This window comes from Pan paniscus, chromosome 21 (genome assembly GCF_029289425.2).
Source record: "Pan paniscus chromosome 21, NHGRI_mPanPan1-v2.0_pri, whole genome shotgun sequence".
NCBI classification, from domain to species: Eukaryota; Metazoa; Chordata; class Mammalia; order Primates; family Hominidae; genus Pan; species Pan paniscus.
Window position 1 is genome coordinate 37,821,886 of NC_073270.2, and position 18,287 is coordinate 37,840,172.

Here is an 18,287-nt window from a genome sequence, read left to right on the forward strand (position 1 = left end):
CCCTGCCTCATAGGATTGTTTTCATTGAGTTATTCCATGGACAGAACCTAGAATTGTGCTTAGCACATAATTAGCATTCAATACGTGTTAGCTGCCATTGTTATGAACATCATCGTTACAGTCTCCTCATTTGTAATGCAATTCACCTGCCTGAAAAGAGCATCCTTGTTCCTCCACTTTCTGGCTGGATGGGCAAGTTACTTAACTTCTGGGTCTCTGGGTCTCAGATTAACACCATCTGCGAAATGGTGACCAAAATCTCCAGGTACCTGTAGTTGTGAGGATACCACAAATCAATGTTTGTCAGTGCCTAGCAGGGCGCAGGGACTTGGTAAGTGGAAAGAAGGAACCCGGTCTGTCACTGTGCCTTGTGCTTAGGAGGTGCTCAGTGACTCTGGCTTCTTGTTGTTTTTTGGTGTTGTTTTCCTGTTCGGGCATTCTTGTTGTGTCTTTTTGTTTTTGTTTTTTTATGTGTATACTTGCTCCATTGGTTTGAGACTGGAACAAAAGTGTATTGAAATCTTTCAGGATTTGCTTTTCATTCCTCTGCAACCTGAGCTTCGCAGAGAGCCCTTGAGTTCCCTAGGGTGGTGTCTCTCAACTAAATCTGGAGGATTCTGTTTCAAAAGAAGGTAGAAACTGCAGTAACTGCTTAGACTTAATTGGCTTGATAACCAGAGGAGATTGTGATCCCCTGCACTGGTTTCAAATCACGTATCAGATGAGACAAAAAGGTCTGGTGTCCAGCTTCTTAGGAGACATTCAGAACACAGGTTATTGATGAGCAAGAAATAATGATAATCATACTTACATATAAGGGTTGTGGCTAACTGCTTATTAATGCTTTCAAATTCATGTTCTTTTTTGAGTTCCACTTCTACCACATGAATCCATCCTAGTAAATGAGGACACAGCCCAGCAAAGTTGAAGTTGATTGCCCAGTGCTGCACAGCTGAGGGGAGGGTATAACTCCCTGGCCTTATTTTGGGGCCCCAGGCTCAGTGCTTTCCCTAGCATATGTTAGCCACCCCATTATTGGTTGTCAAGATGCAGTTTTAAATCTAGTCAAAGAGAAATACAGACCACTACATCCCTTCTGAGAGGTTTGTATCATCTGGGATAGACACTTCTACCTAAGCAGTGGTTTTTGACCCTGACTGCACTTTAGGATGACCTAGAGCAGTGCTGCTTAAACTTTAACTCAGGGAACTTGCTGAAATGCAGGTTCTAGGGTAGGGCCCGTGATTCTGCATTTCTTTTCTTTTTTAAAATAAAATTTAGGAGGTACCAAGTGCAGCTTTGTTACATGGGTAGATTGGGTAGTGGGGAAGTCTGGGCTTTTAATGTAACCATCCCCCGAATAATGTACATTGTATGCAGTAAGTAATTTCTCATCCCTCACCACCCCTACCCTTCAGAGCCTCCAATGTTATTATTCCACACTGTATGTCCATGTGTACACATTATTTAGCTCCCACTTATAAGCAAGGACATGCAGTATTTGACGTTGTTTCTGAGTTGTTTCACGTAAGATAATAGTCTCCAGTTTCATCCATGTTGCTGCGAAAGACATGATTTTATTCTTTTTTATGGCTGAAGAGTATTCCATTCTGTGTGTATGTGTGTGTGTGTATACATTTATACAGTGTCCCAAGTCCTAGGTCTCCCTGAAGGCTTAGAAAGAAAAGGTGGGAGGTGCTGCTGGAAAGGCACTGGGGCCGGTGGGTGGAAGTTCCTCCATACCAAGCTAGGATTACTCTAACCTCAGTGTTCAGAACAGTGATGTTTTCTTTTGCCTCATTTATTATTTAAGTGGCATACATACTATATAATCATCTAAGAAAATTAAAAAATATAGATACACAAAAAAGGAAAAAAGCTCATCACTAAGACATTTTGCCTCCTAAATATTTTTCCAAAGATAAAAAAAAAAAAAGGAATCCTGCCACACAGTGTTCTAGCTCCTGCTTTTACTATGTAAATCTAAAGCTTGAACATTCCTACTCAAGAAATGTATCGGCCAGGTGCAGTGACTCACACTTATATCTCAGCACTTTGGGAGGCTGAGGCGGGAGGATTGCTTGAGCCCAGAAGTTTGGGACCAGCCTGGGTAATATAGGGAGACACTATATTTACAAAAAATCAAAAAATTTGCAGTGCATGGTGGCATGTGCCTGTGGTCCCAGCTACTTGGCAAGTTGAGGTGGGAGGATCTGTTGAGCCCAAGAGGTTGAGGCTGCAATGAACCGTGATTGCACCACTGCACTCCACCCTGGACAACAGAGTGAGACCCTGTCTCAAAAAAAGAAAAACATGTCATCACTTTCAATGACTATTTAAATGGACATATAATAATTTAACCCGTTCCATTAACATTTGACATTTTACTATTGTAAGTAGTGAATTTTTTTTTTTTTTTTTTTTGAAATAGAGTCTCCCTTTGTCGCCCAGGATGGAGTACAGCTCACTGCAACTTCCGCCTCCCGGGTTCAAGCAATTCTCCTGCCTCTGCCTCCCAAGTAGCTGGGATTACAGGCATCTGCCACCACACCTGGCTAATTTTTGTTCTTTTAGTAGAGATGGGGGTTTCACCATGTAGTCCAGGCTGGTCTCGAACTCCTGACCTCAGGTGATTTGCCCCCAACTTGGCCTCCCAAAGTGCTAGGATTATAGGCATGAGCTACTGCGCCTGGTCAGTAGTGAACTATTTTAAATAATGTTATTGGTGAACACCCTTTCATGTATACATTTTGGCATACCTGACGTATTTTTCTTAACATGCCTAGAAGCAGAATTACAGAGTCAAAGAGTATGTACTTTTGGGGGACTTTTGGATACAGAGTGCCAGATAAACCCGCAGTAGTGTTCCAGTTTATAATCCCTATAGCCATGTGAAAATACCAAGATGGTGACATTTTAATATCTAAAATAGACAGTGCCATCGGATACAGCCATTAGTTCTAAGTTGAACTTCTGAATTGCTTTTGGTTGCCAACTTCAGTATTATATTCAAAGATTCTAGCATATTACGAAAATATCCTTTGCTGTTTTTCATCTCTTGATCCTTCTAAGATAAATTGGTGTGTGATTTGTTGATAGTATCTTTGTGTGAGGATTGTTTTTCAAAAATTTAAGCTTGAGGTGTTTTGTTTTGTTTTTTGACAACTTTCGGGTGGCTGTTTTTGCCAACAGTACAGGATTTGCCTTCTTTATATTTTGGTTAACTGGAATTCAGGAACAGAGGGGAATTAGAGGAAAAAAGAGGGCAGGGTTTATTTCTCTCACATGACACACTTGCATTCTAACCAATGACACATGAGGGTTGGCAAAAGCTTCCAATGAGGAAGGGCCAGAATCTTCAGATGCCTAGTCAGGTGGAGGAGGTCCTCTGACGCGAGGAAATCAGATGCTGTACCCAGCCTGCAGTTGGTAGGCTTTCCATCACTACTCAGAGAAAGAAGAAAAATCTGTTTGTTTTTCTATTCAAGCCAACCCATACTGTGAAACCCTCCCCTTTGTACCAGCATAGAATGTCTCTAGAGAGATTTTCAAGGAACTGGTGATAGCAGTTGTCCATGGGGACCTGGAGTGGGAGGATTTGTTTTTCATGGCATACCCATTTGTACTGTTTGAATTATTTACTGTAGTTTGCTTTTTCAAAAAATGTTCACGCTAGTTGCTTTTAAAAAGCCTTACTCGCTTATGGTTATGCAGGATGTTAGCATTAGGGGAAACTGGGTGAAGAATGTATGGGAACCCTCTGTAGTGTCTGTGTAACTCTTCTGCAAATCTAAATTTACTTAAAAATAAAAAGTTCTTTTAAAAAAAAAATGACAGAGGGAAAAAAATACTGTCTTCCTATTCTTCCTATCCAAATTGCCCCATGAGGCAATTTACCTACTAGTCTTGTCATTTCTTTTAAAGATTTTCCTGCTCTCCTGATTCATCTGGCCTCCTGATTGCCAAATACAATACACCTGTCTTAGCCATGGCACTGTGTTTATTGGAGTCAGGCTTTCCTAATGAACATCAGCTGGCAGATACTTGTAAACGTTCACAACAAATCGGAGGAAAAACTCCATGAAAATATTGCTTAAAAGACTTTGACCAAGCTATGTGTCTGCAAAAAGTGTACTGAATTCAGAACCTTTTACAAATTCAGAAACTTGTAAAGCCATTTTTCCCTCACCTTGTAGTCCAGGTAAAAGTACAGGTCAGTCTACATTTTTGGCAACCCTCCTCAGTGATCCTGATTTCCTGTAAAACTGAGTTTCACAGAGTCATCAGAGTGTGTGTGTGTGTGTGTGTGTTGGTTAGTTGGTTGCTTGGTTGGTTGGATGGGGTGTAACTTGATGGATGGGAGGGCTGTGGAGACAGGTGATCAGGAGGCTGTGGCCAATGTCCAGGTGGGAGGAAATAAGCATGTGAAATGCAGCAGCAGTGAAAGGTTAGGGAGAGTAGTCAGATACAGAAACTGACTTGAGTTGGTGATTTAGGCGTGTGGAAGACAAAAGTTCGTTGTTCAGACTGCGCAGAAAGAAGAGAATCCGGCAGCTTTTCTAGTTCCTTGCAGGGGTGAAGCACTATTATTAAGGGAAAGAGATGCAATGGACCTTTCTTGCCTTTGATTCCCAGGTGCCTATGCTGCATGCAGATATTTCCTGAGTCCCCATGCTGTGCCAGGCACTGTTCGTGGTGCTGCTTTCCTAGAGATCACATTCAAGGGTAGGGGGACATGCAATACGCAAATAAACATATACATATAGTACATGTCAATTAGATAAGTCCATGAGGAGAAATAGATAAGGGACTAGAGAAATGGGTAATGGGAGCCCTGAGGTTGTTTTTTAGATAGAATGGTCAGTGCAGACTTCTCTGAGGAAGTGATATTTGAGAGACCTGAATGAAATAAGGAGATGTGCCATTGGGCTTGGTGGCTCACACTTGTAATCTCGGCACTTTGGGAGGCCGAGGTGGGCAGATCACCTGAGGTCAGGAGTTGAAGACCAGCCCGGGCAATGTGGTGAAACCCCGTCTGATCTAAAAATAGAAAAATTAGCCGGGTGAGGTGGTGGATGCCTGTAGTCCCAGCTACTCGGTAGGCTGAGGCAGGAGACTCACTTGAACTTAGGAGGCAGAGGTTGCAGTGACCTGAGATCATGCCATTGTACTCCAACCTGGGTAACTCCGTCTCAAAAAAAAAAAAAAGAGAGATGTGCCGTGCAGGTGCCTGTGGGAAGGGCATTCCAGCAGAAAGCACAGTAAAGACGAAGGCCCTGAGGGGTGCAGAAAGGTTTGTTGTCAGGACAACAAGGAGGCCCGTGTGGCTGAGCTGAGTGAGGAGGAGAGTGGGAGGTGAGAGAGGCCAGCACGGTTTTGGAGAAACTTGTAGGAACATCTCTTGGTAACATAGGAGCTTTTGACAGCGTGAACCAGTTGCTATACAGAGAAATGGGAATTAATTAAATGTCCTGGAGCTTTATTTCCTGCTAGCTATCCTGGGAGTTACACACTATAAATGGTTAAAAGAACATTGATCCAGAAGTGGGGAGACATGGCTCCTGTGTGATAGTCTTCCCTTTTGCCCAGATGTTAATTACTTTGTGGCTAACTCCTGGAAGTGCAGAATTGTCCTGTGGCACTCTTGGGAGCATTTGGGAGAGAACATTTATGAGGTCTTCAGGCTTCATGGGTCAGAGGGTGGCTACACTGGGTCAATTAAAGCAACATGAAGGTGGTATGACTTGATCTGCCTCAGAGGATCTTCTTCACTTCTTCTTCCCAATCCAACCCTGGCCTCTCTTCTGAGCAGGATTGGTTGCCGTGGTCTTTACTGCTTTTCTCCCTGATGTGTGAAACAAGCGCCTTCTATGTGCCTGGGGTCGCGCCTATCAACTTCCACCAGAACGATCCCGTAGAAATCAAGGTAAGTGTGTTCCTGGATTTTTGGAGCCTCTGTGCTAGGCAGTGTGTCTGGAGCACCATGGTGAGCTGTTCATGTCCATCCTGTGGTTGCAGAGAAGAAAGAATAGTGCCAGTTACCCCGGAACTCTGCCTCTCCCTCTCCCTGTGCCTCTGGTTCTCGGTCCCCTCTCTGTTTCTGGTTCTTTCTGTGTCTCTGTCCCTGTGTATGCTTGTGTATATTTGCATCTCGGTCTCTTTCTCACTCTCACTTTTGCTTTCAAGTATTCTGTCTCTGTCATGTATGTGTCCATCTCTTTTTGTGCCTTTGTCTTACTCCACCTGCCTCTTCTTTAGCATCTCTGCCTCCCTTTCTCACCTGCTCCATCTTCTTCTCTGTTACCAGCTTTGTCAGCATAACTCCTAGTGTCTGCTCATATTGTTCATATATTGTGAGCATCTCTTTTCCTTGGCAGTCAGACTTGTAACTTGCAGGAACAGTCATTAAAATAACTTTTACTGAGGGTTATTTACATGCCAGGCATTGTGCATGGCTTAGCTCAGGTTGCCCCCCAAGAACCCACTGGGGCCAATTCCATATGTTACACAGATTTCCTATTCATTTTACAGATGGGGAAACTGAGGCCTGGAAAGGAAAATTAACATGTTCAAGGTCACATAGTGAGGAAGACATAGGGTTAGTTCAAACCCCATCTCTATTTAGAGGAGACGTGGTCTTTCTCTGTTGCCTAAGCTGGAGTGCAGTGGCATGAGCATAGCTCACTGCAGCTTTGACCTCCCAGGCTAAAGCGATCCTTCTGCCTCAGCCTCCCAAGTAGCTGGGACTACAGGTGTGCACCACCATGCCTGGCTAATTTTTTTTTTTTTTTTTTTTTTAAGTAGAGATGAGGTCTCACCATGTTGCACAGGCTGGTCTTGAACTCTTGGGCTCAAACAGTTCTCATGCTTCAGCCTCCCAGAGTGCTGGGATTATCGGGCATGAGCCACCACACCCAGCCCAAGACCCCATCTCTTAACCACTGCAGTACCTTCTTCCCACTACCTCTGTCAAAAGCTCCCTCCAGAGCAGAGCAGTGGCCTGGAGGTACCAGAGCTGCTCTGGCTTCCAGTCCCACATAGCTAAGTATGTGAGGGTGGACGCCTTGGATGGGAAGAGAGGGAGTGGGAGGCAACGTAAAGGTGGGACGCATCTCTCTGTAACGTGCATTCTTTTCTCATTGTCCTGAGTGAGAATGCTAAGAAACACAAAATTGTTAAAACAGACTTTTTGGCCATTTTTCCTCAAGCAATTCATGAAATGTTTAATAGAGGTCCTTAATCCCTGCAGTTTCACACCCAGAAAGCTCTGGAACTCAGTTTTTCCAAGCTTATTGAAGGCAAGAACTGACCAGAACTGAACATGAAGCTGTTTATTGACTTTTTCTATTCCACTTGATATGAATATCTTTGCATTTCTCTGCACAAATAGTTATCGAATATGAGGTACTGTCCAGACCCAGCTTGGCTATGGTTTGTATACCACATTGCCTTCTAAAATCTGGAAATTTTCTTTTTTCTTTTTTTTTTTTTTTTTTTCTGTGAGATGGAATCTTGCTCTGTCACCAGGCTGGAGTGCAGTGGCATGATCTCGGCTTACTGCAACCTCTGCCTCCCAGGTTCAAGCAATTCTCCTGCCTTAGCCTCCTGAGTAGCTGGGATTATAGGTGCGCACCACCATGCCCAGCCAATTTTTGCATTTTTAGTAGAGATGGGGTTTCACCATGTTGGCCAGGCTGGTCTCAAACTCCTGACCTCAAGTGATCTGCCCGCCTCACCCTCCCAAAATGCTGGGATTACAGGGAATCCAGAAAATTTCTAATCCCAAAAAAGAGTTGAAAGAAGATTGTAGACCTGTATTCCAAAAATCTTTTTTACTTTTAGGTGGTGTATGAGGAATGGTCAATAGTTCCTAAATAGTAAAGGTAGCTTTACTTACATTTGGATTAAAATTTTATTTTTTGTAACATTTCGATGGGTTCTATTTTGTCTGTGGTTTCCAGAGCTATATTCTGTGTGCTTGTAGCATTTCCTAAACATTCTTCTTCATTGTCTTAAACCTTATTTTTTTATGGCTTTACCATATTTAATTGAAAGAATATACCATAGTTTATTGATAAATTTCCCATTGCAGGAGCTTTGAGTTGAAGTTATTTTTCATTTTTCCTCTCTTCTCTCATTCAGCAAACATTTAATGAGTACCTACTTTGTGCCTAGCTCTAAAGCACTGGAGTTACAGAGGTGACCAAGGCACACGTGGTCCTTGTCCTTATAGAGCTTAAATCTTAGATGCTAATGGGAGAAACTGATTTTTTAAAAAACAGGGAAACTAATTAACATTTTATCAGATATGCTATGAAGTAAACAGTTGAAGACTGACAGTCCAGTGGATACCGGGGAGTTCCTTTAGATACCCTGGTGAGGGAAGGACACAGGCAAGGGGAGAGCTGAGACCTGAATATGAGGAGAAGCCAGGCGAGCACACAATAGGGCAGAAAGGAGCAGTAGGTCAAAGCCTGAGGCAGGAGAGAGCTTGACTGACTCGAGGAGCTGAAGGAAGAAGATCACTATGGTTATGAATAAGGAGTGAACTTCGTTGCTCCTAAAATGCTTTTTTTCCTTATTTGGAGTTATTTCCTTAGGAAAGATGCCCAAAAGTGAAATTGCTGTGTCAAGGGATAGTAGCATGTTCAAGACTCTCACAATGTATTGAATTTGGTTGTGATTCTCAACTAAATCTGTAGTGTAGTCTAAAATGAATGAAATGTGAAATAATTCAGAATTGTGGGCCGTACATTATATAGTGTACTGCTGTCATTTCTGCTAATTCGTTTGCCTATTAGTTAATATTACCAAGTGTACTAAAGATGTGTGGGTACCAGGGAGGATTATTGGTCATCTTGGTTTCTGCTGGATTCCCATCAGGCTGTGAAGCTCACCAGCTCTCGAACCCAGCTACCTTATGAATACTATTCACTGCCCTTCTGCCAGCCCAGCAAGATAACCTACAAGGCAGAGAATCTGGGTAAGTTCTTCTCCCACACTGCTGTCAACTTGTCCCCAGGGGGAACCCAGCATGATTTTTATAATGATAACAACAGTTAACTTTGCTGTATTCTAGACACTGGTCTACATTGTTTGCATACCTGTTAGCTTATTTAAACCTCATAACAGCCCCGGGGAGACAGTTGCTGTGTTTATTCCCATTTTGCAGGTTAAGTGACTTGTCTTTGTTTATACTGTGGGCAAAGGCATCCTCTGTTTTCTTCACAAAACAGCCAGAGTGATCTTTGTTTTGGATCCACAGTCAGTCTTCAGACTTGGAGCACTTGGCTTCTATTTACACCGCCTCTTCTTGATTTCTAGATAGCTCCTCTCTTGCGGCTTCATCACCTCCTCTGCTTTAAATGGAAAGAGAGAGCGAGTGCCTCTGCCCTGAATGCAAGCAGAGATGCCACCACAGTTCTTGCTGAGCTCTGCAGGACTCATGTCAAATAATGTGTGAGGCACCCAGTGCAGTGTCTGACACAAGTATTCCATAACTAGTAGCCATTTTATTCTAATTTAAATAATTCTCCATTTGACAGAATTTCAGGTGTAGAGGTGTCTAGTCGTACACAGTTATTAGTGCCTCCTCTGTGACTGTGTTAGGTCCTGGAGATAAAAGCATGGAAAGGTGTCTCCCTGACCTCAGGGAACTTAAGAGACTTTCTTTTCTTACACCTTAGGAAGGAGAAAGGAGAGAACTGGTTCTTGAGCAAGCCCCTGAAAGGGCTGCCTTCTCCGTCAGGGCTACGCATGGCTCAGATGTTTCTGGAACCTCTAGCTGACAAATTTATCTACTGCCAGGTATTGGGGGTCCTGGACCAGTTGGAGGCAGGCCTTGGAGCCAGTTTAACCAAAATTGGGTAGGACCATCTCCCCCTAATACCAACCGTGCCGACGTCTTGCCTTGTAGCGTTGAACAGAGATTGGCCTCAGAGCCTGGGCTGGCCTCTACCAACTGTCTGCAGTGGTGCAGCTTGTGGCCCTGCCACTTACCATCTGTGGACCAGTGCCTGCCTGCCATTGCCCTCCTTTCCTCACCACACCATGCTATCCTCCAGCCACCTTGCCTCTCCCCGGGAAGCCTGACCCACTTGGTGCTCCAGGGTCCTGATATCAGGCCCCTCACAAATGTACCTCCCTTCTCCTGGGAGCTGCTGTGGACCCTTTGGCAACCCAAGGCTCTATAGTTAGGCACTCTTAGTATGATCCTGGGTGACCTTAACCTCTCTGAACCCCTGCCAAATCTTCGTGAAACTGGGGAAAGTTCCTGCCTCATAGAAATGGAGATTTCTGTATACAAATGTTATCCTGCCATATTGCATCTCATTCTGTCTTTGTAGTGCCTGCCTTCATGGCCTAAGGGCTCTTTGACTGGAGGGATTGTGTCTCACATTCCCCTCTCTTCTCAGCTTCTAGCCCAGTGCCTGACACATAGTAGGCATTCGATAATTGTTAGTGTTCTACCTGAGTGGAGCAAAACCATCCTTGATTGCGTGACTGTTGGATTGTAAGCCATTTACATCATCATCCTCATCATCATCATTAATACCTAGAGGGCTCATCCTATGAGCTGGGCACTGTTCTAAGCATTCCTGTGCCTTAACTTACTTAATTCTCACAACTCTAACTTAGTAATTCTCACAATAGCGTGTAGATTCTCTTACTCTCCTTATTATAAATAAGGGAAGTGAGGCACAAGGAGGTGAAGTCACTCACCTAGTAAGTGAGGGAACTCCAGGAACTCTGGCTCCAGAATCCATGCCCAAGCACCACACTGTACAGCAGCTTCTGTGACTCTGATAGTAACTCTGTAAGCTGAGTATTTCATAGTACAGGGAACAGCAGCCTCAAGGATTTGAAAGACTTAGTCAGGGTCACATGGCCAATAGGTGGAGAAATTGAGATTTTTAACTCAGGTTCTTTTACCCTAAAGCCAGAGTTCTTTCTGTTGTCGCAGGCTGCCTTCTCCAGAAAGGCCCATAGGGCTGTCTGAGGGCTGTGCTAATGGTTGTCACATTGATGGAGATCCATGGCATGGTGTATGTATTGGAGCAGCTTTGGCAAGTGTTCTGGATAGAACCTTGGACTCTTTGGGAGGCTCCACATTCATGGCTTACTGCTCATTGTTAAAAGGAGTACTTCCATGTATAAAATGAGCCATTTCGCTCATGCCTGTAATCCCAGCACTTTGGGAGGCCAGAGTAGGCGGATCACCTGAGGTCAAGAGTTCAAGACCAGCCTGGCCAACATACTAAAATACAAAATTTAAAAAAATTTGTAAATTTGTAAATCTCTACTAAAAATACAAAAATTAGCCAGGCATGGTGGTGCACGCCTGTTATCCCAGCTACTTGGGAGGCTAAGGCAGGGGGATCACTTCAACCCAGGAGGCAGAGGTTGCAGTGAGCTGAGATTGCGCCATTGCGCTCCAGCCTGAGCAACAGAGCAAGACTCTATCTCAAAAACAAAACAAAAACAAGAAATAGAAATGAGCCATTTCCTGACCATTATGTCCCCTTTCTTGGCTAAACTTAATTTTTAAATATCAAGAAGCGATTCCACTGTACTTGGTCTGCAGCCCTGTTCCTCTCTGTAGCTCTTTCTCTCCTCAAGCAAGATCCTCATTGACAGGAGATGAAATAGGCAGTAGGAAATGGTATAGAGGAAAGAGGCCAGGGATTTAGCATTACCACCACCCCCTCATATCACCACGAGCAGGTCTCTGATCCTCAGCTTGTCATCTATAAAATGCCATTTCAGCAGTGGGCTCTGCAGATATCTTACTGTGTCCTCGCTCTTCACTGGCCAATCCATCCCTGGGTTTTGCAGGCTCACCTGCATTGCCAGCCTTCCAAAACAGGGTGGAGGGGTGAGGCCTTCATCCAGGCCCTTCCTCAATCTCTCCCTCTCCTGCGTGCCTCCTCCACACTGAAAGCATCGCTTGCCAGGGCTGCTACTTTGCACAGCAGAGTGCTGGCACCTACAGCGGTGTAGCTCGCGGCCCTGCCATTTACCATCTGTGGGCCGATAACCCCCAACTTCCATCTGTGCCCTGACCTCTCCTCTGCGCCTCAGATCTTGATATCTAAGTGCCCACTTGATATATCCAAACTGAAAATGCCTTCGATGTAAATTTGCTGTTCTTCCTATTTTCCCACCTAGAACCTGGTTGTAGAAACCTCAGAGTCTTCCTAATATGCACCATCCCTCACTCATGCCTTGTTTACAGTCAGCACTGCTTCCCCTGGATTTCACCTCCTTGGAGCTCCTGAATCTGTGTACTCTTCTCTACCCTCACCAGCACCTGTTCCAGCCACCGGTGTCACTCATGCATGACTGACTGCCATCACTGCCCCCCACCACCACCACTGCTCCCCGCCAGTTCCTTGCATCCTCTGTTTTCTTCACAAAACAGCCAGAATGATCTTTCTGGAACCAGACTCAGATAACGTCTTTCTCTACCCCTGTTAGAAACCTTCATTGGATTTTGTTGCTTTCTAGGTCAAACTGGTCAAGATCAAACTGTGTGTGTCCCACAGGCCCCCTGCGTACTGGCCCATCTCTGCAGCTCATCTGAGCCTTCTGCACTGTAGCCACACAGGCCTCTCAGGTTCAGTGCCTCCCCCACCCCAAAGGGGCCTTTTCACATGCTGTCCTGTCTGGAATATTCTCCTATTTCTTTGCTTAGTTAACATCTCTCTTCCTTTCAAGTACCACTTCCTCAGGGAAGCTGTCCTAGACCCACTCCCCTGTGTCTGCAGCAAGTTATATATTCTCATTTTGCTGATTATTCAGCAAAGTCTATCTTCCTGCTAGGCCATGCACTCTATGAGTACATCTATTCAACTTTGTATCTTTAGGGCTTGGCATGTAGCCAGTACCCAGTACATGTTCACGGATGAATGAATGAATGACTAGATGACTAGGGAGAGTGCCCTATGGAGCAGATCCACACTGGAGGAAAAGTGCGAGACCAAGTGCATGTGGAGGTGTTAATTAGTCTTCATCTTGTCCATCAATTGTTGAACAGCTCAGAATGAAAGCACCATGGGGTTTGCTTGATAGTCCCTCACTGCTCAGTGCCTGTTAGGGTGACATCTGGCAGCAGGTTACTCTGAGGCAAAAGGCACACAAGGGGTGCCACTTCATTGAGTCAAAAGACGTTTTGGCTGAAAATCTCAGGTGCTGGATTTCACCCCACTCCCCTCCCTGCTGGAACCAGGATCTGAAGACACAGAGATAAATAGGAAACAGTCTTAACAGTAACGAGCTCATAGTCAGGTAGGGGAGCCAGAAACATGACTGTATCAGCACATTGTGCAAAGTAAATCCTTGACATAGGAACAGATGCTGATGATAAAAGAGCGTTTGATGCCTGCCTACTCTGTGCCTGCTACTTTATTGGATTGACTTCCTTTATTTCTCACTGTAACCCTGTGAGGTGGATACTGTTATTATCCCATTTTATGGATGAGGACATTGAGGCTCAGTGAGATGGAGTGACTTACCAAGACTGCTAAGGCAGGCAGCCGAGAGTCAGAGTCATCCCTCCACTGCATAATGCTGCCCTCACACAGGGCAGTCAGGGGAGGGAGTGATGGGCTTGTCCTGAAGGGGTTAGGGAGGGCTTCCCAGAGAGAGTGAAATGGAAACTGGGCTTCCTGGGGAGGCCAGGAGCATGGGGCAGGGAACTCTAGGAGAAGGAAGCGACTGAGGCCCAGAGGCATAGAAGGATGTGATGCTTGGCTGGGCGCGGTGGCTCACACCTGTAATCTAGCACTTTGGGAGGCCGAGATGGGCAGATCATGAGGTCAGGAGATCGAGACCATCCTGGCTAACAGGGTGAAACCCCGTCTCTACTAAAAATACAAAAAATTAGCCAGGCGTGGTGGCACGCACCTGTAGTCCCAACTACTCGGGAGGCTGAGGCAGGAGAATGGCCTGAACCCAGGAGGCAGAGTTCACAGTGAGCCGAGATCGTGCCACTGCACTCCAGCCTGGGTGACAGAGCGAGACTCCATCTCAAAAAAAAAAAAAAAAAAAGGATGTGATGCTTGATGAGTGCTGAGTGCTAAGGGGTCTGGTAGCACTAGAGCCCAAAGGAGGAGGGTGGCAGGTCGAGGTTAGCTGGGACCGTTGGGCGTGAAGCAATGGGAAGGGCATTGGCTGCCAGGCTGAGGCACTGCTGAAGTCCTTGAAAGCCCATGTTTGCCCCGCAGTCCTGTGTCTCTGTGACTCTGCTGACCTCAGCAACCTCAGGGCTGAAGCTCTGAGCTTGATCTGTCTCTCTTATGGCAGGAGAGGTGCTGAGAGGGGACCGGATTGTCAACACCCCTTTCCAGGTTCTCATGAACAGCGAGAAGAAGTGTGAAGTTCTGTGCAGCCAGTCCAACAAGCCAGTGACCCTGACAGTGGAGCAGAGCCGACTCGTGGCTGAGCGGATCACAGAAGACTACTACGTCCACCTGTAAGTCGCCCTCTGCTCCCTGCTGCCTCAGGCTCACACAGGGGAGGACACTGACGGGAGAGGCGGTCGAGAGGGACTGAGCTGGGCCTTCACTTTCCAGCATTGCTGACAACCTGCCTGTGGCCACCCGGCTGGAGCTCTACTCCAACCGAGACAGCGATGACAAGAAGAAGGAAAAAGATGTGCAGTTTGAACACGGCTACCGGCTCGGCTTCACAGATGTCAACAAGGTAGAGTGTCTTTGGCGTGCTCACAGGGCCGGGAGCCACACCTCACGAGTCCTGAGCACTTGGGGCCACAGAAAAGGTGGGGCTCGGCCACAGCAAGTTTCTCCAGGTGCCCTGGGCATGATGGTCTGTCAGAGGTCCGAGTGCTCCGGGCAAGTCCCTGGGAGGTGCTACAGGGAGGTGAAGCCACAATTCTTAGGAAGTTAGGTTCCATTTTTGTAAGATTAAAACAACATAAAAAAAAAACCGTGGAACTTCATCAGTATGTAGGAGAGAGGGCTAAGTAGTGGTCAAGAGCGTGCAGGCTCCCTGGGTTTGAATCCTTCCTCTCCCACTTACTAGTTGTCTGAGTGACCCTGAGCCTGTGGTTCCTTAGCTGTAAAATGTATGCAGCAGTGGCGGGGTAAATTAGCACATTTGTGTGAGCCCTTCCCAGCACAGCCCTGGAGAATCAGCTAATAATGTGATGATTATAGCCCTGATTCTCTTATCTTTCTTTCTAAACTGAAAGATATTAGTTAGGGAATAAATTACAAAAATATGTGTTTTGAGGTGCAGCCCCTGTCCCCAAAGGGCGTCTGTCCTAACTGGGAAGAGAACCGACAGTGGGAGGCTCTAGGTCTCCAGTCCCAGCTGCCTTTCACTGGCCATTAATGGCAGGCGAGGTCAGAGGGAGCTCCTTTTACACTCAGGTTGTCACAGAGGAGGTGGGCCATGAGAAGTTGGTGGGCTTTTGCTGAGTGGAGTTGGGGGTGGCATTCTAGTTGGAGCGATTGCAGGGTAGAGACTGGTTCATGGGGCGGTGGGCGCAGGGGAGTCTAGGTGAACTCATGTGACTTAGATGATTACACCCAGTTGTATCAGGGTCAGATGATAGAAGGCCTTGAATGCCAGACTTTGAGAAATGGGCTTTTGTCTGATAAGCCGCAGGGAGCCCTTGAAGAGCTTCTGAGTAGGGGAGTGATGAGAACAGTGTTTTAGGAAGGTTGATACAACCAGGCATGCTGGGTGAGGCAAGGGCCCTAATACCTGGAGAGTATCCCTAAGTGATATTCTGTTGTGCTTTCTCTGTTGCTGTGTTTCAGATCTACCTGCACAACCACCTCTCATTCATCCTTTACTATCATCGGGAGGACATGGAAGAGGACCAGGAGCACACGTACCGTGTCGTCCGCTTCGAGGTGATTCCCCAGAGCATCAGGCTGGAGGGTGAGTGGGGAGGTGTGGCCGGAGGGGCAGGGCTGGATGGGCCTGGGCTTCTCCACGCAGGGTCTTCGCACTCTTCTCCCTCCTGAGCTGGCCGATGGGCTCGGGTGTGGCGTGTGGGCCCAGCCAAGGTAGGATCATGGTATTCTCATTAGAGAACACGGGGTGTGGGGGCAGCTGACAGCTGCAGTGTCACGGGCTAGACACCTTACTAGTTTACCCCTTCCCAGCAACCCCAGGAGGTACGTGATGATTACAAAGGAGGAACTAGAGGCTCAAAAGGGGCTAGTGACGTGGCCAAGACCAAACAGCAAGTTGGGGCTTTGTTGGGCCTCCTCACAAGAACCAGCCAGCTCACCCTGGGTTGAGAACAAGGGGCCAGGGTACAGACAAAGCCTGTAGGCAGCAGGTTTCTTCGTTCCTCTCCCGCTGTGTGAGTGATTGGCATAAACTAAAATTTGCCCAGGGTCAACAGGTGTGCGGGAGTTTGAGAGTCCAGCACAGTCCTGATGGGCCTCATAGGAGCTGGTCCGGCTTTGCCTCACCTCTTGGCCCTTGATCATCACAGTGTGCTTTTTAATTAAGCAGCATGCCCAGGATTTTGACCATGTTGGTGGTATTTGGACTTTTTTTTTTCCACTGTGGAACTTAGTGTTCAAACAAAATTAGACACAGAAGTCCCAAACATAGATCCTGCCCTTCAAGAGCTCCATAGCACATCTCCCCTGGGAGCTTCCCGAGCGCAGTTCTACATTTGCATGTGTGACACTTTTGAGGCCACCTGCTCCCCCACTGGCTCTTCAAGCTTAGAGTCTCCCTGTCTCCTTTTCTCACCATTTTATCTTTTTTTTTCCCCCCAAGACAGAGTCTTGCTCTGTCACCCAGGCTGGAGTGCAGTGGCGCGATCTCCACTCACTGCAACCTGCGTCTCCTGGGTTCAAGCAATTCTCCTGCCTCAGCCTCCTAAGTAGCTAGGATTATAGGCGCCCACCACCGCACCTGGCTAATTTTTGTATTTTTAGTAGAGACGGGGTTTCACCATGTTGGCCAGGCTGGTCTCAAACTCCGGACCTCGTGATCTGCCTGCCTTGGCCTCCCAAAGTGCTTGGATTACAGGCGTGAGCCACCGCGCCCAGCTCACCATTTTATCTTAAGCACCTAGCACAGTACCTGGCCCATAGTTGGTGCTTATTATATGTTGTTGGTTGAATGAGTAGATGGATAACAGGATGAACAGATGAGCAAATGAATGGAGAAAACATCTGAATGATTGATCACAAAAGTACCAGGGCTTTAGAGATAGACTAAATGAATGAGTAGGCATGATGGAATGGATCAAGGTTTTATGTTGAATGGGACTGGCTGGATGGTAGGTGAATGTTTGAATTGAGTGAAGGAACACTGACTCAGGGAGGAACTCCAACTCAGGCCCCTCCCTTCCCCCATGCACAGGCCTCTCTGCAGCCCCTAAGGACCTTCAGAAAGTCAGGGCTCTGAGGAATAATTTTCAAAAACCATTGTTGGCCAGGCATGGTGGCTCACACCTGTGATCCCAGCTCTTTGGGAGGCCAACACAGAAGGATTGCATCAGGCCAGGAGTTCAAGACCAGCCTGGGAAACATAAAAGGACCTTGTCCCTACAAAAAAATTTCTTAAAATTAGCCAGGTGTGGTGACACACACCTGTAGTCCCAGCTACTCCGGAAGCTGAAGCAGAAGGATGACTTGAGCCTGGGAGGTTGAGGCTGCAGTGAGCTACGATTGTGCCATCGCCTGCGTGACAGGGCAAAACTCTATCTCTAAAAAAATAAGGTTTAAAAATAAAAAATGAAAAAAAACCCATTGTTGCCCATTGTGCTCCCAATCTCCACTCCCACCCTAGAGGCTGGGTCTCCGCAACAGGCAGCCTTGAGGGCAGCCCCTGGAATAGCCTCTGGGCAGTGGCACTGGCCACCACAGGAACAGACTGAGTCTGTGTCTCTCTCAGACCTCAAAGCAGATGAGAAGAGTTCGTGCACTCTGCCTGAGGGTACCAACTCCTCGCCCCAAGAAATTGACCCCACCAAGGAGAATCAGCTGTACTTCACCTACTCTGTCCACTGGGAGGTGAGAAGGGGCTGGAGCTCATGGGCAGGGGAGGAGGGCTCTGGTCTGTGTCAGGTTCTCCAGCAGGAGGCCTGACTCTAAGTGCTTCCTCCCACCTGCCAGGAAAGTGATATCAAATGGGCCTCTCGCTGGGACACTTACCTGACCATGAGTGACGTCCAGATCCACTGGTTTTCTATCATTAACTCCGTTGTTGTGGTCTTCTTCCTGTCAGGTGAGAGATCTGTGGGTTGAGGGAAAGGGGATGGGGGTTGGGGTTGAGGGACTGAGACATCA

General features: G+C 46.6%; 1 protein-coding gene across 3 annotated transcripts in view; it reads left to right on the forward strand.

Moving 5' to 3' along the window:
• TM9SF4 (transmembrane 9 superfamily member 4) overlaps positions 1 to 18,287 on the forward strand; it is a 55,681-nt gene that overhangs the window by 15,654 nt on the left and 21,740 nt on the right. For 2 of the 3 annotated variants that reach the window (XM_003814745.5, XM_034947722.4), the window contains exons 2-8: positions 5,813 to 5,926; positions 8,884 to 8,983; positions 14,305 to 14,473; positions 14,574 to 14,703; positions 15,786 to 15,909; positions 17,893 to 18,011; positions 18,114 to 18,225. In XM_003814745.5, coding sequence (XP_003814793.1) covers positions 5,813 to 5,926; positions 8,884 to 8,983; positions 14,305 to 14,473; positions 14,574 to 14,703; positions 15,786 to 15,909; positions 17,893 to 18,011; positions 18,114 to 18,225 — 868 coding nt within the window. Of the gene's footprint in view, positions 1 to 5,812; positions 5,927 to 8,883; positions 8,984 to 14,304; positions 14,474 to 14,573; positions 14,704 to 15,785; positions 15,910 to 17,892; positions 18,012 to 18,113; positions 18,226 to 18,287 lie in introns of those variants that run through there. The other variant, XM_034947723.2, reaches the window with a different exon arrangement.